Genomic DNA, 21,522 nt, shown 5'->3' on the forward strand with positions numbered 1-21,522 from the left:
AAAAGAGAGAGAGAGAGAAAGAAAGAAAGAAATGGGAAGAGGGAAGATTTAAGTTTTGGTCCTTCTTAGTCTGACACTGTTGTGTTGGGGTTTGGGTCAAGTCACTACTAAGAAATGAAGCCGTAATTCTCTTGAGCTTGTTGAAAATTTTACTTGTTATATAGTGCCTCAGACATGAATGCTGTACAAATATTTTAATAAAACATTTATGTATGAGTGTAACTACAAATATGAAAGTTTAAGGTACTGAGAAAGGGAGCACAATCTGACACAGGCTCGAAATAGGCTTCATAGAGTCCTTGTTTCCTATAGGTATGCACTGCTAATTGTAGACAGTGCCACTGCCCTCTACAGAACAGACTATTCAGGTCGAGGGGAGCTTTCTGCCAGGCAGATGCACTTGGCCAGGTTTCTGCGGATGCTTCTGCGACTTGCTGATGAGGTAAGTTGGGGGATGGGGACAGAGAATGCCCAATTTTCAGGGGCCTTGCTGGGAGGCCAGAACGTCAGAGCCTAGTGTCATAAAAATAACAGATATGAAGAGATATATTAATCATTCATTACTTTGTGGGGAAAGGGGTGGCAGCAATAAGATCCTTTGGCCACAAAAAAAATGACATTTATCCTTTCTCTGTCAGTTTGGTGTAGCAGTGGTAATCACCAACCAGGTGGTAGCCCAAGTGGATGGAGCAGCCATGTTTGCTGCAGATCCTAAAAAACCTATTGGAGGAAATATCATTGCTCATGCCTCAACCACCAGGTAAAGTGATGGAATAGGCGACTTTGTCTTGGAATGTCATATTAACGAAAGTAGACATGAAGATGCAGCATTTCCTTTTAAAACCAGTTAAAGCTACGTTTGTATAATTAGACCCAGGAGTCCCTGGCTAGACAGAACTGTCATGCTCTGGTTAGTGCGTATGTTTGCTTTTAGTTTATAAAGGAATTAAAAGCCCTCAAATATGCAAGAATGAATATGAAGGATATCCCTCTCCCTTATTAAGAATGTAATTGTTTCAATATGGAAAATCCACTAAGGGGGGGGGGGGGGAGGCGGGCAGAGTAGGCGTGGATTCCTCCAGGTTGGAAATGCCCCCAAAGAATACAGAAAGATACCCCAAAGTCCTAAGAAGTATTTAAGTCTGAAGAAGTTTAGATCTACCATGAATAGGAAAAAGATTTTTAAATTATAATAACTGGTCTGTCTCTTTGGGTCAGGCTGTATCTGAGGAAAGGAAGAGGGGAAACCAGAATCTGCAAAATCTACGACTCTCCCTGTCTTCCTGAAGCTGAAGCTATGTTTGCCATCAATGCAGATGGAGTGGGAGATGCCAAAGACTGAAGCATTGGGGGTTGTCCTGTGAGAAACCTTAAGTGCTGCAGCCTAATGAAGAGGACTGCTCCCTGGGGTTCTTCACAGGCCTCTTCCTGTTGTGACTGCCAGAAAAAGGCTTCTGGAAAAACAGTTATTGTATCGGCTTTTCTGATGGTATTAACAGGAGACAGGTCAGTAGTCACAGACTGATCTGAAATGTTTATTCCGACTGAAGTGTATTAATTTCTATGTGAATTATTTCAGGGGAAGTAAGGAATACCTTTGACATAGTGCCTTGGGGTTGATTCAGGACTAACAGCTATCTACTGGCCAATCTTTGGTTTTCTTGCAGACATAAGCTGGGAAGACTGGATTCTTTTCTCACCGTTTGGGTAATGTTAAAATGCCTAAGTGGCAAAGAAAGTGGATCTCCTCACAGGTTCTTTTTTTTCTGCCAGTAAATCTCTTATCCATCAGAAGCAGGTTAAGTTAGTTTGCCTGAATTATCTTAGGTAAAAGTTTGTTTTTAGTTAAGGGCTACAGAACAAGCCTACTGGGCCATCAGTCCGTTACCGTCTACTTGCTTGGTTTTTTAACTACTAAGAGTAACTCAAGATAATTCTGAAATACCAAAGTATTTCAGAGGTTCTTTAAGTAGATTTAGTGTGGGGCTGCTAATAAAGTAGTTATTTGTGCTGTTTATAGGAATTATTTTTGTATAAGCTGAATATTTCAAGATAGGGCCATAAAATAACTTTTTGGCACTGGGTCATCAGTTTTTAATGGTTTAAAACTGAAAAAAAAAATTTTTTTTTAAAGATTTTATTTATTTATTCATGAGAGACACAGAGGGAGAAGCAGGCTCCACGCAGGGAACCTGACATGGGACTTGATCCCGGGTCTCCAGGATCAAAGGTAGCACTCGGCCAAAGGCAGCACTAAACTGAAAATTTTAAAGTGAAGTCATAGATTCATGATTGAGCTTATTATCATTCGGTCTAGTAGAGATTATTACAAGATGAATAGCCCATGACTTTCCAGTGGCCTTTTGTGAGTTGTGTTGTAGAATCTTGACACTTGTCTAGATTATTCTACTTTAGTGGTTTGGGATCCTCCCCTTCGGACTTCTACTCAGGATGGCTTTTAAACAGCTCTTTGAATTTCAAAGGCTTCTCAGCCAGGACTGGGAAGAGAGGCCTAGAAAATCTCTGCTGTTGCCTTTGTTGATCATACTATATGTAGGGAGATAGGAAGACCCAGTCAATGCAGCTTTGTCTCTGGTCTTCTCTTTCATCTCTGTACCACAAACCAAACCTGGAATGGTATATAGTAAGGCAGAGTGGCAGATTCTGGAATAGAAGTTTGGTTCTTGTATAAAAGTATTTTAATTCAACTTGTCTCAATTATTCTTGTAGATGGGAATTTATCAGGTGAGATTTTGGCCCTAAGCGTGAACTAGGTGGAATAGGCCTTGTTAGGCTAAAATAAGCTCTTTGTGCTTTACATATAACTAACCCAAGAGCTTAAACTATTTGGTGCTATTTTTCTTCTATTTGTCTGCATTAGTTTCAGTAGTAGGAAACAATTACGGAAATGTCAAGCAAGAAAGGAGCTGATGGGGATCCCTGGGTGGCGCAGCGGTTTGGCGCCTGCCTTTGGCCCAGGGCGCGATCTTGGAGACCCGGGATCGAATCCCACGTCGGGCTCCTGGAGCATGGAGCCTGCTTCTCCTTCTGCCTGTGTCTCTGCCTCTCTCTCTCTCTCTGTGACTATCATAAATAAATAAAAATTAAAAAAAAAAAAAAAAAAAAAGAAAGGAGCTGATGGCAAACATAGAAAGGGGAATATAATCAAATTTGGTTTATTTCAGGTTTGTACCAAAATATATTCCAGGCAACTCCTCAGAACATTGTTCCACAATCTCCTAAGCCTTACACACTGGTGTCCTTCCAAAAGCTACCAGGACTTTGGAAGTGAAGTCGTCCAGCCTCTCGGCCCAGGAAGAGTTAAAATTCACATGATACATGAGAAGAGGGCACTATCCATGGGCTGCCCTGATCTTTCCTTTTACCCAGATAGACAGCCTTAGAACTCTATACTTTGGTGTTAAATATTAATAGAAAAGATTAGGGAGTACAAGTTCTGTGTTTTTTTTCTATAGCTCTTTGAAGTTCATCCACCTCATCAGCAGGCTGAAGGCAGCCTTCAGTGCTATGTATACTACTCTTGATTTTTCAAGAATTCACTTCTACAGCAACCCAGGCCTTAAGTGCTTCCCCAATTTCAGAAAAGGGATTAGAATAAATTAACCAGTGGGCAACAGGAAAGAAATTGGGGAATGATTATGTATACCGGTCAAACCCAGGAGTCAGGACCCTCACTTAAGCAGTCTTAGATTCCAGATGATCTAAGCAGGGCAGTTCCTTCAAGTCACTGAAATGTGACTATTCTCTTAAAATTACTTTCAATTCTTCCAAGTCCTTCTGGAAAGCTGAATCCTAGGGAGACAAAATAAGACAGTACTCAAAAATCTAAGCCAACATTTCCCAAACCAGTGATACTGTCCCCCTTCTGAGCTCTGTTTTTCCTAGGATAGCCTGCCGCCTATAGAATCTGCCTCCTTTCCCAGGTAAGATATATACAAAGGAGCCTATATGCAAAAGTATAGACTCTATATAGAGAAATAAGACCTTAAGGGAAGATTTTCTTTCCTGAATAGGTCAATGTGATTCAATAATGGAATCTGATATTAGAAAAGCTCTTCAGGGATGCCTGGGTGGCTCAGGGTGTCATCCCAGGATCAAGTCCCAGATTGGGCTCCCTGCAAGGAGCCTGCTTCTCTCTCTGCCTGTGTCTCTGCCTCTATGTCTCTCGTGAATAAAAAGTAAAATCTTAAAAAAAAAAAAAAAAGATCTTCAAAGTATTACCTCATTGGTGATATCTGGCAGCTCCAGGGCTAACTCCAACCACTGTCTAGCTTCAGAGTTTTTCCCTAGTTCTCTGTAGCACTGAAAAGAGACAACAGTGAAAACCTGGGAGAAACACCACCAGGAGACTGGACTTTCATCTATGTTGCAAAAGGCAGGTGAGTTTACCTTGGAAATATATACCCTCCCTGCTTTGGAAAATCCTGGCTGTAGTTCTTCAGCCTAGAAAAGGGAGGAAGGCATTTCAGTTAGGGAATTGCCAAATTTAAGTTAGGCTGAAGTTTATTAAATAGAACTTTCCAGTCTAGATCCAGGGGATTCTATATTTATATCCTGTCCAGGTGGTTCTGATTTTCCCATAGAACAGGCAAGCATAAAATTGCCCCCTACCAGAAAGAAATCCCTCCCCTCCTGATACCTTTAGGAAACTTTGGAGGGCATCCTCTACAGTGGCACTGAGAGGGCTTTCAAACAAGGCTGTAGCAGTTTTTTTTTCAAGCCAGCTCAGGTGAGAGACCTGCCACAAAAGATCAAAGTGAATAAAAAGGTTTTTTAAGAGAGAGTGCAAGCTGGGGAGGAGGGGGGCAGAGGGAGAGAGACAATCTCAAGCAGGCTCCTCACTGAGTGTAGAGCCTGATATGGGTTCCACCTCTCAACCCTGAAATCATGACCTGAGCAAAAACCAAGAGTCGGGCATTTAACCAACTGAACTACCCAGATGCCCCATGAATAAAAAATTTAGTATCTTTAAGAACATCAAATATGATGAAAACAGGGTCAAAGAGGTCTGGTCAAGTCACCAGTAATAGCACCATTCAGAGGAAATGGCTCTTGAGCCAGACCAGGCTGAGGATCTTGCTCCCAGGTTTTCACTGCAAGATCCCTGTTAACAGGACTCTTAAAACCCCAATGTCAGGCCCTGAAATTGAGCTTACCTGGTAGCACCACCTGCCAAGGAGAAAGTGAGCCATAGGGTTTTCTGGCTGGAGAGCAATGGCTTTTTCTATATGCTCCTGAGAGGAAAAATGTAAATATACATCAGAATTGCTAAGGGAAGAAGAGCAAGTCATAGAGACTGTAGGAACACCCTTTGCAAGGAGCTAGGAAAGAGCAGCACAAGGGAAGGAAAAGAAGCCTTTCCTCACCTTGAAGCTAAAGCCACTCTGGATGCGCCTCTGGATGCTCTCATGCTCAGCCAGCTGACCACAAAGCACTGCATACCTAAGGGGGAAAGCCGCAGCAAGCTCAGAGACAAGGAACGGGCTTCCCATCCACTGTCCCTTTCCCATTCTAGAGCCGAAAATAGCATTTCCATATGTATAAAAATTCCTCTTTTTCACAGATCTGTGGTCCCAATATTCTTTGGCAAACACTGGTAGTCTCATAATCCTCCAAAGTATGCCAGGTACAAAAAAGTGGATCCACCACAGTAAATTTCTCATACTTAACATTTAGGCAATGCTTCAGTCCAAGTCTCCACCCATTTCCCCATAGAATGAGTAGAGCCAATGGGGATCATAAAAACTTAAAAAGCAGATCTCTAATAATCAGCATCAAAATGTAAGGAACCTAAGTACACTGCTTCTTATCTCCTGAGCAGGTCTCATTAGCTTAAGAAGCATATAAGCATGTCCTTGGGAAGCTGTACTCCAGGATAAATTGGGATGGGATACTCCAGGAAATTCTCATGTTAATTTGGGAGCCAAAAGAAGCAAAGGAAGAAAGGCTTCAGATTTCAGTCCTCCACTCCCTCCCAAGGGAACACACAGCCAGCCAGCTTCCCATCTTCGGTCTTCAAAAACAATAGCTTCACTACCCACCCCCACCTCCCGGCATTGTTTCTAGAAGCACAGTTGACAAATGAGTGTCTAGAGACCCATGTTGCTTTTTCATATATTCACCAAATATCCAAGGGCATTTGTATCAGACACTTCCAGAGGTTCATTATTTCATCCAGCCAGCTGTTCCCCAATAAAGTATTGGGACTAGTTTCTACCCTTGGGAGTCTAGGAGCTCAAAGGAATTCCACAGGGAAGTGGCAATGAATGACCTGGCCTCTAAGAACTCTTGCAGACACAATCTGAGGACAGAAATATGGAAAGCAAGGGGGAGGTGGGAGGGGAATTTTCACTAAAACTCTGAGGTGCTGGAACAAGGCCCTAGGACACAACTTGGCCTTGACCCATGGAAGCTGGCAGAACTTTGCCTCACATGAGACAACAAGCAGGACTGATATTTTAGTAAACTAATAAGCTAAACTTCCTGGGGGTGAGTTCACATTCACTTTAAGTCATGCAAGCCAAGCAAAGAAGCCAAGTCCACCACCAGCCAGGGATCGCAGTTAGGGGAAAGAAAAGCTTGTGCAGGGCAAAGGAGCTACAAATTATGCCGGCCTCCATGAAAAGCCAAGAACCCACAAGTTTTGTAGCTAGGATGACTCTTAAAAAGCTACATATTTCGGGATCCCTGGGTGGCGCAGCGGTTTGGCGCCTGCCTTTGGCCCAGGGCGCGATCCTGGAGACCCGGGATCGAATCCCACATCAGGCTCCCGGTGCATGGAGCCTGCTTCTCCCTCTGCCTGTGTCTCTGCCTCTCTGTCTCTCTCTGTGTGACTATCAGGAATAAATAAATAAAATCTTAAAAAAAAAAAAAGCTACATATTTCTCCAAGCCCCAACAACAACAAAAAATCTCCAAAATCCCCATTGCCTCACTCTCCAGGGCCCCTTCCAAAGAAAACTCCCCTGTGTCCCTGGTTTGGGTTAGGCCCAACCATATGGTAATAAAGGCCAGAGCTCCCTCTCCTTGTTTCTTCTGGCAGAGAATTGGCTCTCTTCCACTCAACTCATGCTAGCTCTTTTCAGAACCCTGCAGAGTGTTATTACCACTGGTGACATTCAGCATTCTCATCCCCCTTCTCCAGGGCAGTCTCTGCTTCTTTTTTTCCTGTAGGGACAAAGGTGATCCAGAGTTAACAAGGGCACACTTCCACAAGGGGCTGTGGCAAGAATGACTGCTCTAGCTCTTACCAAACCCTACCCAACCTGAACTTGTTTGGAATAATTTTGATCTTGAACAGAGTGAAAGCTGCAAATAGTTTCTCAGGGATAACTTTTGCTTTACCTCAATCTTCCTATCTCTCTCATCAGCTGTTCAGCTACCTTTTAACAACACCTACCTGATGTGTTCAAAGCCTTTTTTTTTTTTTGAGAGAGTGTGCTTGAGCAGTGGGGGTTGGGAGAGCGAATCTCAAGTAGACTCCATGCTGAGCACAGAACCCCCTGTGAAACTTGCCCTCCTGAGATCATGACCTGTACCAAAACCAAGAGTCTAACGCTTAACCGCCTGGGCCACCCAGGTACCCCTCAGCTTTTTAAATATAAAAGAACTCAATGCCAATCAAACTGTCCCTAACAAAACCCTACCCTAGAGGATTATGAGCATGCTTCAGGAGGTCTATGAATCCTTCTGAAGTTGTATGAAATTTTAGGTACATGTGCATTTTATTCAGAAGGACTACCTTGACTTTTGATCAAATTCTCAAAAAACAAAACAAAAAAAACAAAACAAAAAAAACTCTCAAAAAACTCTATGATCTAAGAACATTAATCAGGGCTCTAGACCAAAACTCAACAGAGGCAAATGTCTGACCAGAAATGACATTTGCTTAGTTTTCTAGGCACCAAGACTGATAAATCGAGGCCTAAACATGAAAGCTCTTGACAAGGATCTCTAGCTGAGGAACATCATGCCTACAACACTGGAGAAAGGAACACACTGCTAAATGGGATTTCTCCTTTGATTAAAATGGAGATGACTTTAAAAGGAACATGGAGACGCTGGAGCAAACGTAATGGGTTGAGGTGATAGGCTGGCTGATGTGAAATATTTCCTCATACTTAAATGATAGTAATTATGGTATAATGTATAAATATTTTTCAAGCTGATTGATAAGAAACTCCCCTCACCCCAAGCTCAATTTCCACTTTCTAAACTATGTGGCTCCATCAGTGAGGGACACGGTCTTAGTGGATTTTTCTCTACCCACTTCAAAGCATGATCTTACTAGAAAAATAAGAGCTGAGAGTACCTTCCTGCCAACTTGGGAGGGGTTAAAAGATAACCCCCCTTAGATCCCACAGAATGGCTGCCTCGTGGTAATCCAACTTTGAGAGAACAAAATGAAAACCTTTAGACCCATGAAGGATGGTCCTAAAAAGGGAAATTCTAGGAGGACCTCTAACGATACTCCATCTGTCCTACAGCAGGAGCAGACTAATACAGGGCTGTGAAACTTAGAAAGGAATGTAGAAATTTTTAAAAAGAAAAAAGCAAACAGTAACACCTTCTGTTAAAACTTGGAGATCATCTTTCGGAGGATCTGTATCAATAAACATTCAACTCAACTGGCCTGTTCTTTATTGACAATTCTACAAATGCTTAAAACAATGACCTTGAGGTATTGTCACATTCTACATTAGCAAAGATTCAATGTTCTAAGTGAGGAGGTAGTAATTATCCAAAGTGGGTGTCTTTTTTTTTCTTTTGAAGGTTTTATTTATTTGATAGAGACTGAGATCCAGAGAGATCACAGACGGAGGGAGGGAGAGAGGGGGAGGGAGGGAGGGAGGGAGAAGCCAACTCACCGCCGAGCAGAGAGTCCAATGCAGGGCTCGATCCCAGGACCCTGAGATCATGACTTGAGCCGAACAAAGGCAGATGCTTAACCGACTAAGCTACCCAGGCGCCCCGGATAGTTTTTTTTTTTTTTTTTTTTAAAGATTTATTTATTTATTCATGAGAGACAAGCAGAGACACAGGCAGAGGGAGAAGCAGGCTCCATACACGGAGCCTGACGCGGGACTCGATCCCAGGTCTCCAGGGTCACGCCCTGGGCCAAAGGCAGCGCTAAACCGCTGAGCCACTCAGGCTGCCCAATAGTTAACTTTAGATGTCTAACTGAACCACAAGACCTTGAAGCCTGCTGACCGTGCCCAACTTGTGTTGTGTGGCTAAACAGGACACATCTTCCCCACAAAACCAGTGATTTTTCAAAGTCCCATGATTCTACATGACATGACAGATAGGGACAAGCCCGGAGTTTGGTATAATTCATATGCACCCTACCTGCCAGGATACAGATTTTGGCAACAGTTGTTAGGTAGATCCCTAGGACTCCTAAGCTAGTACCATTCTTTCAAACTGCTTCTTGTAGGCATTCACCAAACACACTCTACTCATATTCTTAGAGAATACCTGCCTTACAGCCTCCATAACTCAAACCAGATTTCTAAGCAGCAGCAGCAAAAAAAAAAAAAAAAGAAAACCACCTCCTTTTGATTAGATTAAGAAAGCAGGCTTTGGCCTCTCTTGCAGCTTCGGAGTGAGAACAAAGAATTATGCTAGTATGATATGGCTATCCCTGAAAACATTTACACCTGTATTAATCACGATGTGCAGGGAAAGCAGAGACTGCTATCTCAAGAAGGAAGAAGTCCCTGAGAACCAGATTTGTCCCTAGTGAGTAAAATGAGCCACAACTGCCCCCACAGCCTAAATCTTGGCTCCCCAGAGCCCCAAACACACGGGCCAGCTCTATGCTTAGAGTCAGTCACCTTCCCGCCAGGAATCTGTCAGCACTTACCATTCAAGGCATACGACTTCTTCTCGCTCACCTCTTCTGTGAGCTCACACATGTCACTATAGGCCCGGGCCAGGCGCCAGAGAAAGTCCTGCCGGCTTCCATACTGCAGACCAAACAGAGAGGGATGGATGAGGCCCCTCTTCCTTAGCTGCAGAGAATTGGGGCTCTGGCCCCATGCCCTACCTCTGAGTTTCCAAGCTAGTGTTACAAACTGACATCAGGCCAGCCTTATGCATAGCACTCCACCCCCTCACGACCTCCCACCTGCAGTTAGCTAACTGATGCTGTGTCATCTCTAGCCAGTAGATTGCATAACCTTCAGAGTGAGGGCATTCTGGCCTGATACTGTGAGGAGGAAAGGTCAACTCCAAGATGAAATGAGGCACAATGAGAAGTCTTGCTGATAGTGAAAAATGTGAAAATGCCCAAGAAAAGGAAAAATTCTAACTGGGGCATTTATAGCTGGTGAGCATAAATTCTGGCAGTTAACCAGAAGAGGGAACTGGTTGAGTGACCTACACTTTTGTCACTTGTGATGGAAACTTCAAGTGGGGCAGGCAGCTTGGGCTCTACCTCAAGCGAAATAAAAGAGGAAAAGAATATTCCAGCTCTTTCTACATTTCTCTCTACTCTAAGAAGGAGAGCTCTTTTGCAATAGCTCTCTAGGAGGCAGACGACCGTAGGGAGGAAGCTCAGGGGCAGGCGGTACACCTAGGCCCCAAGAGGCAGTGCATGGCCTACTTGGAATAGGATGTGCAACCCTGAGGGATACATGCAGAACCAGTCACCTCACCTTCACTTCCCTTCCTATGTCACCTTGCAGGCTTAGAAACTACAGTGGCCTTCTTCCATTCACAGTGGGGCTGGGAGGCTATAAGAGCAGACAGGCAGCTGGAGCCTTACCACCAGCTTGTTGTTGAGCAGCAGCTGGAAGCCCTCCCGCTTGCCCTGCTCGCCGCCCTGGTGAAGCTCGTCAGCCTGCTGCAGGAGGGGCAGCACATCGTCCAGGCCAGGGAAGCCTCCAGTCTCCAGGGCTCTGGCCACTGGGCCCGAAGCCATCTCCACTTCCAGGTCCAGAGAATCCTTCCTCCCCATCTTCACAGTCTCACAGCTCACTTCATCTTCCCCGTCATCACTTTCCCTGTCAGAGTCCCGCTCATAGTCAGACTCAGCATTGGCTGTTGTGTAACTGTGGCAGAGAAATATAAGTGACAGAGTCAAGGGAGAGTATTAGCCTCAGGACTCTAGGATCTATCTCCCACCCACAAAGAAGGGCTCTTATGATGCTGCTTGCTGTCCAGAGCCCCCATGTAAAAACCATTTCTACCACTTAGGGGCAGAAATTAGTGCTTGAGAGAAAGCTTCCTATGGGAACTATGGGCTGGGAAAATGATCCTAGATGGAAAGAGTGACCAGCTGGGGGCAATATGAGAACTCCCTGTTGAGCTACCACCAAGTTGGTTAGATAATCAGAAAAAGAAAAAGGCTAGAAAGCAGCAGCCTAGAAGGGAATGCATCAAAATTTTGCTAGTAGAACTCAGGATAAAAGAACTAAAGGAAATTTTTCTACTTTTTAACATATATGATTGCTTTAGTGAACATACATTTTTATAAGTAAAAAAGGAATACTTAAAATAAAAACCATAATGTAGGTGGAGCTGATCTGAAGTAGATGTGAGCCTGGCTAAGGGTTTGTCAGTCACGTTTGCTTTATCAGCCAAAAGCACCCACCAGAAACAACATGGGTGGGTGCCAGCCTCTGAGGCCATGGGCAACCCAAATATCTACATTTTCTTTCCCAATTCAAGGTACACCTCTGTCCTGTCAGCAACCAAACCTGAACCACAGTAGAAAGAGCACCTGGAAACCTTAGGAACTTGCTGGGGGAGGGGAAAGGCCACTTTGCAGCTACACTCAGGAGAGGAAGATGCAAACAGAACCACCTGGGAAGGTATCTCTGGGGCCGCCACAAGCCGGACCTATCCAAGGATAGGTCTATTCTTGTTTTTTTTTTTCATATTTTCTCTGGCCATGGAACACTTTGGCTGTTCCATCAGGGACTGGAGTGGAGGCCCCTTGGGGAAGGGAAGCTAACAGCCCTTGGGTGGGCAAGTTCTCCACCCACCTGAGGGAGGGCCAGGATTCTCACTTCAGCAAATACTCGTCTTGGCTGGGGGCTTGGGAAGAAATGGCCATTATTTACTGATTGTATTTGGTACATATTGTGTGATACTTGAAGAGAGAAAAGGGACTTACCAGCCCTTAATTGAAATCTAAGCTTTTTATCGCTTATTTTTTCCTTGCCCTATCTCCTCTCTTCCACCTTTTTCCTTGCATTGTGATGATCTAGCGGGCACTTCTGTCAATAGGACAAATGCCTCCTCTGACTATAACCTCTTAATAGTTGTGTATAATGAAAACTGTAAACTTTTTAAAATAAAATGTGTATATACCTTGAAAAAAAAAAAAAGGTTATTTTTTTACACTATTGCCTGCTGAACTCCCTCCAATGAGGCATTCAAATCCGGAGTCTCCCAGCGAGGGACCCCTGCTCTTCTCCCTCCTAGAGCATAAGTATCAGCATAGTCTCTCCAGTGAGCTGAGCCAGGAGGAATGTCCAGCACTGCCAGGGAGCTCGCATGGCTGAGCAGGAGGAGTGGTCAGGAGGGACTTTGCTGGTGGGGCCTGTGAGGCAGGGAGGCTCTTATCACACCTCAGCCCCACATCAGGGAGCTGCCTCGCTCATCTGCCACCCTGCTGGCTGGCACGCAGCGGGCGGGCAAGCACCTGCTCAGTGAGCACAGACATCAGCCCCTATGAGCTTCCGGGGCTTCCACAGCTATGAAGGCTGTCTCTATAGTCACACCATACTCTCACACATCTCAGAACACCAATCCAGCCCCGGGAGAAATCCACCAGGGACAGGGGTGTCCTTTTAACATGCCCTGGGGCTTTTGAGATCTGCCAGGGCCTGGGAGGGACCTTTGAGATGGCTCTTTGGAGCTGTGCCCTTGGCTGGAACACATTGTTCCCACAAACGGAAGAGAACCCATGGCTCCCGCGGAGCAAGGAGGCCAGAGCTACCCTACTCTACCCCTTGAGAAGGGCCCATAAGTCAGTGATCAAGGACTCAGTTATACACATATTCCCTTCTGATAATTAACATTCTTTCTTTTGACTCCTCCTAACCCCCCGTTAGAGGGGCTGAGCTAAAGCATTCAAAGGCAACCAGGGCTGGGAGACAGCCAGTGGTGGGGTAGATAAGAGCAATGTAAATGAGGTGATAAATGGCCAAGAAGGAGTGGCAATGAGGTTTCGGGCAATCCTTGGCTGAGAAGGCTTGCTGGAGAAGCTGGTGTTTTAGGATAAGGTGGTTTTGGACTAGGAGAGAACTAAAGCTATGTTTGGTCCTGTGTTTAAGAACAAGCTCATGGGCACCTCGGTGGCTCAGCGGTTGAGCATCTGCCTTTGGCCTGGGTCTTGGTCCTGGAGACCCAGGATCGAGTCCCACGTCGGGCTCCCTACATGGAGCCTGCTTCTCTCTCTACCTATGTCTCTGCCTCTCTCTGTGTGTCTCTTATGAGTAAATAAATAAAATCTTAAAAAAAAAAAAAAAAAAGAGAACAAGCTCATGGACCCACATGGATCACACAGTGATTCTGCCTCTGCCACAGTTGGTCCCCTGGGAGCTCAAAGTTGCTATTTTATTTGGTAAAGGAAAAAGGGAATACAGCTTTCAATGGCATAGGCTAGGGATCCCTGGGTGGCGCAGCGGTTTGGCGCCTGCCTTTGGCCCAGGGCGCGATCCTGGAGACCCGGGATCGAATCCCATGTCGGGCTCCCGGTGCATGGAGCCTGCTTCTCCCTCCGCCTGTGTCTCTGCCTCTCTCTCTCTCTGTGACTATCATAAAAAAAAAAAAAAAAAAAAAAAATTAAAAAAAAAAAATGGCATAGGCTATTAAATATTTTCAGCCTTTCATTCCTCAAAGAAGCACTCCTCCTTTGGTCCCGTATGTTCAAAACCATTCCATAGTTTGTGGTCTCCTCCCAAAATTCCCCCTTGACCTATATGGCACCAACCATGGCAAAAAGAATTATTCACCATGGCCACTGCCCCAGATAGCAGCCAGCTAAACCAGAGTCTTGCACCATGTACCACCATCAGCTTCTACATGCTACAATCAGTCACAGGCTAAGCCTGCTGGTAATTAAGAAAACCACCAGTTCCTCTGGTCCCATACAGGTGGCTGATAGGCCTGTCTTTCCCTTTATGACCCTCAGAGCCCCAGGGAGTGCCCTAAGCAGCAAAACAAGCTTCCCTGGTTAAGTCCCCTGGCTCTCACAATTCCCAGAAGTTTGTACCTTTTTTTGTTTTAAGATTTATTTATTTTAGAGAGAGCACATACATGTGTGAAGTGGGGGAAGGAACAGAAGGAGAAGGTGAGTACCTCGAGCAGACTCCCTAATGAGTACAGAGTCTGACCTGGAGGCTCAATCCCACCACCCTGAGATCATGACCTGAGCCAAAATCAAGAATCGGCTGCTCAACTGACTGAGCCACCCAGGTGTCCCTTGTACAACTTCTTAAAATCATCATTAAAGGCCTTGAGTTCTATGTCCTGATCTTGGGCAGAGCTATGACATCTCTTTCTGTTCCATCCTCTTACAAATGTCAGTTTCCCACCCAAGTGACCTGCTTCAACGGGTTGCAGAGAAAAACTTGAGTCTCAGGGATCCCTGGGTGGCTCAGCGGTTTGGCGCCTGCCTTTGGCCCAGGGTGTGATCCTGGAGACCTGGGATGAGTCCCACATTAGGCTCCCCACATGGAGTCTGCTTCTCCCTCTGCCTGTGTCTCTGCCTCTTTATCATGAATAAATAAAATCTTTAAAAAAAAGAAAGAAAGAAAGAAAGAAAGAAAGAAAGAAAGAAAGAAAGAAAGAAAGAAAGAAAGAAAAGAAAGAAAGAGAAAGGAAAAAGAAAAGAAAAGAAAAGAAAAGAAAAGAAAAGAAAAGAAAAGAAAAGAAAAGAAAAGAAAAGAAAAGAAAAGAAAAACTTGAGTCTCAGGCAGCCCGGGTGGCTCAGCAGTTTAGCCCCGCCTTTGGCCCAGGGTGTGATGATTCTGGAGACCTGGGATGAGTCCCACATTAGGCTCCCTGCATGGAGCCTGCTTCTCCCTCTGCCTGTGTCTCTGCCTCTCTCTCTGTCTTTCATGAATAAATAAATTTTAAAAGTCTTAAAAAAAAGAAAAACTCAAATCTCAGGATCCACTATCAATTACTTTGTTCTTCTTTCTTTTCAGTCCAGATGTGTCAAATATGAATTCCATTTTTGCTGCCTCCTCTAAACACAGGCTTCTGGAAACAGAAGTGTTAGGTAATTGAAAAGGGCCACGCCCACTAGCCCTTGATAATACAGATAAGAATGATCAGATAACCTCAACTACAGTAGTCACAAATGGAGGACTAAAGCTCTTACCAAGACTTGGCTTGTTGCAAGAGGTGTCTGAGCAATTAATAAATCCAGGACAGATGCCCAGTGGCAGTAAAAAGGAAAAAGAGAATAATATTATTCTTAATTTTCTTAGAAAACCAAATGAGGAGAGGCAGGAGAATGTATTGTCCCAAACAAGAAAATGAGGCTGAAATTTTTTGAGTAAGATATACTGAATAGATTGTGCTGCCATAGGTAGGTCTTCCCTGGGCAGGGAGCTGTGGCAGCTTGGGAAGAACTCTCAAGGGCTGCATAGGACTTGTCTTCTTGTAAAAGCCTTTCCACACCCCCACAACCAAGCCATGCCTTAGATCACAGATCCTCACAGCCCTGCAGATGAGCCCAACTGAGCCTGTACTTAATAGCTGTATAACTCTAGGCAAGGCATCAAACATTGCTAAGCCTAAAGTCTCCATCGGAGAAAAAGGAAGAAGAATAGCACCTACTTCATAGGATCCCCAGGGCAATTAGATAAGGAAATGGCTCTAAAGTCCTTGGCGAGGTGTCTGCCACAGGGGAAAAATAACTTAGTTAATATCATAAGGTGTTTCCGCTAAAGAAGGCCACTGCTGCAAAGATCACCCTGCATGTTTATAGCTGAATCAGTCCTTCTGTCCCAGCAGAAGGCTGGGCTGTTCTCTGTGCCAGTCTTTTCCTCGGGGAGGAAGAAAGGTCGCCTCGAGACCTCAAAGAGCTACCAGCAGACGAGGGCAGAAGCTGCCAATGACAGCATCAGGCACCACAACAAAGATGTTCATTCAGACTCCATGCTTGAGACCAAAGTTTCAAAATGGTACTAGTGACTTCAAATCAAAAAGTCCTTAGTCTGACCACATTTGGAGGCTGTCCACAAGACTCCTGCTGCTGTTCCCCGTTATCACGGTAAGGCCTACGGTCAGACCTGCTGAGCTACCAAGCACTCAGGACAGCCAGCTCCCACCTGTAAAGGCAAGGGAGCATGAGCAAGCCTCCCATGTGGGAAGAAAGGACCCTCTAGGAGAGGGGAGCACAGTTAGTGCTTAGAGGGCTCTATAAACCTGGCTTAGCCACTGACTGAAGGAAATAAAGTCATTAAAAAATGCTTATAGGGATCCCTGGGTGGTGCAGCGGTTCGGCGCCTGCCTTTGGCCCAGGGCGCGATCCTGGAGACCCGGGATCGAATCCCACATCGGGCTCCCAGTGCATGGAGCCTGCTTCTCCCTCTGCCTGTGTCTCTGCCTCTCTCTCTCTCTCTCTGTGACTATCATAAATAAATAATAATAATAAAAATTAAAAAAAAATGCTTATAAAGTCCTTGTGATAGTACAGGCAAATGCCCAACTAATGTTATAGGAAAAATGAAAACAGGGGCTCCTGGGTGGTTCGGTCAGTTAAGCGACTTCGGCTCAGGTCATAATCCCGGGTCCTGGGATCAAGCCCCTCACTGGGCTCCCTGCTCAACAAAGAGTCTGCTGTTCCCTCTCCCTCTGCTTCCCTTGTACTTGTGCTCTCTCTCAAATGAGTAAATAAAAAATCTTTTTAAAAAAATAGTCAAATAAGATTTATAGTAACTGTGTTAAAAACCTACTCAGAGGAAAGCACAGATGCAACAATAAGCACTGTTAACATTTCATTTGCCTGGGTGACATAAGGTGGATGGTTTTTCTTGTTTAACCAATTCCTTATTTTATTCATTTATACCTTTACCATGTTCCCAAAATTATTTATAGCAGCTCAGTGTGAATTTTCCATAGGTAAATAGTACTTTTACAAAAAATAACCTGGTTGAAGCCACAAGTGCTTAAAAGAGAAATGACTCACCCGCCTTCGCTCTCGGCATCTGTGAACGTGGCTCCGGAGGTGGCCGTGAAGTAGACAGAGCTGGACCCAGTTGAGTCACTCCTCTCCCGGGCAAATGGGAACCTTCGCCGCCGAGCCACTCTTTGGGTCTCTTCCATGTGAGATCTGAAAGGCAGGCCCCTTTAGAGACGGTGCTATTGAGCCCCAGCCTGTCTTTCCCCTCCCCATGAGGGAACGTCTTACTACTATTGCTCATTAAAGGGCCGAAGCCAGAGAAAATCCTGGGTTTCTACCCTCAGGAGAACAAGAAAGGCTTCTCCCTGGATCCAGCCTGCAGCGGCAGACCAGGTAAATCAGAACAAAGCATTTCAGCTGCTACAGCAGACCATAAGAGCCCAAAAGCGGCAAGGAACTTATGGAAGGCAAGGTACCAAGCACACAGCTTCCCTGCCAATTGTGTGAGAAGTTATAAAACTGGCTTCTTCCTTAGACACAGCAACAAAGGCCAGGGCACAGCCCAGCTGAAAAAGCTCTAGGGCTGGGAAAAGTTGGCGGGTGGGAACAAGGCAGGACAGAGGGCTGCATCACTTACCGGACCTCCCCAACAATCTGCCCAGCAAGCCCCTGCAGGCTGCTCCTCAGCTCCTCTACCTCCCGCCGCAGGGCCACCAGGCTGGTCAGCACAAAGTCCAGGCGATCCAGCACCTCCTCCTGCCCTTCTCGTGGAAGGCTGAGCAGCACTGCAGCATCTCCCGCTTCCCCTGGGACTGATCGTAGAAGCCTCACTGCAGGAAGGACAGCAGACAGTGACACTCCTGAGGCAGGGTGAGGGAAAGACCTTGGACCTGGAATTTAAGAACACTTGCTTCTCACTGGAGCTCAATTTACAAAAACCCTTGAGGCTCAGATAGTTTATGTTCACAGCTACGTCCTGGTATTAAGTCTCGAGTAACTACTCAAAGAAAAAACCAAGATCCCAATTTCTAAACAAGAGCCCGCTCTGTTCCAAGAACCTTCCACATTGGGGTCTTTAGCAGGTAATGTAAAATGCTTGCCAAGAGCACTGCCCTGTAAGAGGAAAACAAACCCTTGGCCTGCTGGGATAGTTCCCAGATACCAGGCAGCCAGTACTAACTATACAGCAAAACTAAAGGGAATTTACTCAAATTCTGAGCTTTCACTTCACAAAGAAGAGCCAGGAAAACTCTGAGCTCCTCCCAGGGACTTCATTTAGTATCATTCGAGAAAGGCAAGGAGAAAGCAGGCACTTAGAGAAAACGTATGCTGAGAAAAGCCCATCCACACCCCATAGGAAAAACACCATTCCTGAGCCCTCATCTGAGCTCCCGGTCAATTCCAACAATAAATGCTAATAAACTGGTAGCTACCCAAGGCAACTCTACTGGAAAATGTAAAAATAAAGAAACCAGGAAGGCAGGACCCACAGTCCAAGGAAGCACAAATGTGCTCAAGGAAATCTAGTTAAGGGTCTAGGTTGGATTACAGTACACACCCAACATTATTCAAGAATGTGGAGCAAGAAAGATCTCTGGGGGGCCTGGCTGGCTCAGTTGGTAGAGCACGCGACTCTTGATCTTGGGGTCGTGAGTTTGGGCTCCATGTCAGGTATAGAGATTACTTAAATGAAACTTAAAAAAAAAATCTCTGGGAACCTGGCCCACATTTTCCAAACATCTACTGCCAAGAAATTACAAACCACAAGGAAAAGGAAAGACAAGTACATTTACAATACTAGGTTACCAGTAGGTTATAAAATGTGGACAAACAGTTGCAATCTAAATTGATAGCTCGGGATCCCTGGGTGGCGCAGCGGTTTAGCGCCTGCCTTTGGCCCAGGGCGCGATCCTGGAGACCCGGGATCGAATCCCACATCGGGCTCCCGGTGCATGGAGCCTACTTCTCCCTCTGCCTATGTCTCTGCCTCTCTCTCTCTCTCTCTGTGACTATCATAAATAAATAAAAGTTAACAAAAAAATTAAAAAAAAAGATTTAAAAAAAATAAAATAAATTGATAGCTCTTTGAAGACTCTTCTAAAGCTAACTTTTCCAATCCATCTGGCATTTGGTAATCAGAGAAAACACTCATTCCCAATTAACGTGGGATGAGGTGACCGCAATGCTCCTCTATTACACACACCTGAGAGTGGTTTGAACCAGCCCTAGATACCTTGCTCAAATGACTTAAGGTCAAAGTGACAAAAGCACTACCTATTTCAGCTGTGGCTGGCTTCCAGCAACAGTAAGCTTCAACTGTATATGCACCCCACATCCATGCCCTGGAAGTCCACAGGACCAGGTGACCAGGCCCAATCCTACCACTTAATTGCTCTGTGACAACCTGGGTAAAGTTACATAATCTTTTTGAATCTCGATTTTCTCCTAAAAAGGATTAAAAAAAAAAAAATACTTGGATAGTCTCCAAGTTCCCTTCAAATTCCAACACATAATTGAACACGTAAGCCTTAATTCCCCTGAGGTTAGTTTTCCCTTTTGCCTTATTTTGGACTTTCTCTACTTATTAAACATCTCACCCAACACTAAGTACCTTTAATTTTTTTTATCTTTTTTTAAAGATTTTATTTATTTATTCATGATAGTCACGGGGGGGGGGGGGGGGGCAGAGACATAGGCAGAGGGAGAAGCAGGCTCCATGCAGGGAGCTCGTCGTGGGATTCGATCCCGGGTCTCCAGGATCGCGCCCTGGGCCAAAGGCAGGCGCCAAACCGCTGCGCCACCCAGGGATCCCCACTAAGTACCTTTAAAACGTGGCCTGAACTAAAAGTGACAGCTAAACAGCCTTTTTACAAGCCTTTTCCTGCAATTATAGGAAAAAGTACAGAAGAGGAAGACTGCTTGCCTTTTCAGTAAGCTTTACACAAAGGTGAAACCCTCAGGTACCCACCGCCCTCCGTTTCCTGTCCCACAGGCTCTTCTCAAGGCAGCCCGGACCCTAGGACCCTAGGCCTATCCGTCAGCCTTGACTTTGGTCTCAGGAGACTGGCTCGTACCCTGACGTCCTGGCTCTGAGGTCTGCGCGTAGTCCAGGGAATTAGGGAGGCTCTGGTTGTGGCCATGGCGCTGGCTCCGTTTCCACCGCTGGCTGTAAAGGGCACACAGGAATCCAAGGCCCGCGGCGGTGCCCAGCAACAGTCCCAGCCCGGCCTGGGCGCCGCCCAGGACCCCCAGTCTAGACATGCTGCACCTGCAGCCCGCGCGAGGCACCGGGGGCAGGGGGAGAGAGACTCGTGAGCGCGCTCCTCCCACCCCGAAGCTCCCGAGGTCCCGACTACCTCACCCCAATCCCGACCCGGAGGTTTCCGCCAGACCCCGGTGCCCCAACCTGGACGCAGCCTCCCCTCCAGCACCCCCGCCGCCCTCCTCTCAGAGTCAGGTTTCTGGGCCTCCTAACTCCCTCCCCCAACCCACGACTCTGCACACAGCCCCGGCCCCCCGGCTGCAAGCCCTGGGCCACCTCCCGCGCCCCCGGAGGACGCCCTGGCCGGGCAGGTCGACTCAGACCCTTACCCGGCCGCTCCCAGCCCAGGTAGCAGCCACCGCGGCCGCCGCCGCACGCTGTCAACGACCGTGACGTCATCGAGCGGCGCCAGCAGCCCGGCGCGCCAGTAGGTAGGCGCGGAGAGATGACCTGTAAGGCTCCATTTCCGCCCACGCTCTTCCCAAGGGGCGGTGCCCGCAGGGAGCGGGAGAGGGGAACGGAGGAACGAGAAAGGGAGGTGGGGAGGAGGAGCCGGGGAGACTTCAGGTCGGAGGCTCCCGCAGCACCTTGTCTGGCCAGATGAGGTTCCATTTCCCTCCAGTCACACCAGTTTTTCTGCAGTTCCCGAACGTCTGTTTCCGTTTGCGTCCACCGTCCCCTGTGCCTAGACCAACGCGTGATCAATCTGGACAACCCCACCTGCTCCCCACCTTTCCTTGACACTCTGTCAGAACTCAGACTTTATTTGATTTCGACTTGATTTATTTATGCATTTTTACTCGACTCGATTACTGAGCACAAGATAGTGGCCCGTTTGGCAGTTCAGATTACAACAGGTGAATTGGTGGTTACCTGCGCGAGGTCCCCGACTCCGGGGCCAGCTCCTGCCGGCTGGCGCTTAAAAATTCATAAAATAGATGCAAACCCCAGCACTAAAAAAAACCTTAAACCTTACATGATCTGTAGCACCTTAATCAAGAATAGGGTTAAAAATTGGTTTTCTGGGGGATCCCTGGGTGTCGCAGCGGTTTGGCGCCTGCCTTTGGCCCGGGGCGCGATCCTGAAGACCCAGGATCAAATCCCACGTCGGGCTCCCGGTGCATGGAGCCTGCTTCTCCCTCTGCCTGTGT

General features: G+C 46.2%; 2 protein-coding genes across 2 annotated transcripts in view; one reads left to right on the top strand and one right to left on the bottom strand.

The window, feature by feature from the left end:
• The window catches only part of RAD51 (RAD51 recombinase), a 36,879-nt gene extending 34,171 nt beyond the window's left edge, over positions 1 to 2,708 (top strand). Inside the window, exons 8-10 of the mRNA XM_025998480.2 lie at positions 313 to 442; positions 639 to 760; positions 1,219 to 2,708. Of these exons, the coding sequence (XP_025854265.1) occupies positions 313 to 442; positions 639 to 760; positions 1,219 to 1,342 (376 nt within the window). The 3' untranslated portion in view covers positions 1,343 to 2,708. The remainder of the gene's footprint in view (positions 1 to 312; positions 443 to 638; positions 761 to 1,218) is intronic.
• Positions 2,709 to 3,150: 442 nt separating this feature from the next.
• On the bottom strand, positions 3,151 to 20,798 carry RMDN3 (regulator of microtubule dynamics 3). The gene is made up of 13 exons (XM_025998481.2): positions 20,701 to 20,798; positions 20,184 to 20,377; positions 17,747 to 17,939; positions 17,176 to 17,319; positions 10,789 to 11,074; positions 9,886 to 9,988; positions 7,127 to 7,187; positions 5,388 to 5,463; positions 5,178 to 5,255; positions 4,661 to 4,759; positions 4,411 to 4,464; positions 4,243 to 4,323; positions 3,151 to 3,813 (listed from the first exon to the last, which is right to left on the bottom strand). The coding sequence occupies exons 2-13, from the start codon at positions 20,368 to 20,370 to the stop codon at positions 3,760 to 3,762; spliced, it is 1,416 nt and encodes a 471-aa protein (XP_025854266.2). The 5' UTR covers positions 20,371 to 20,377; positions 20,701 to 20,798; the 3' UTR covers positions 3,151 to 3,759.
• Between the last annotated feature and the right edge of the window lie 724 nt (positions 20,799 to 21,522).

The sequence above is a fragment of the Vulpes vulpes genome, chromosome 15 (assembly GCF_048418805.1).
Source record: "Vulpes vulpes isolate BD-2025 chromosome 15, VulVul3, whole genome shotgun sequence".
Taxonomy (NCBI): domain Eukaryota; kingdom Metazoa; phylum Chordata; class Mammalia; order Carnivora; family Canidae; genus Vulpes; species Vulpes vulpes.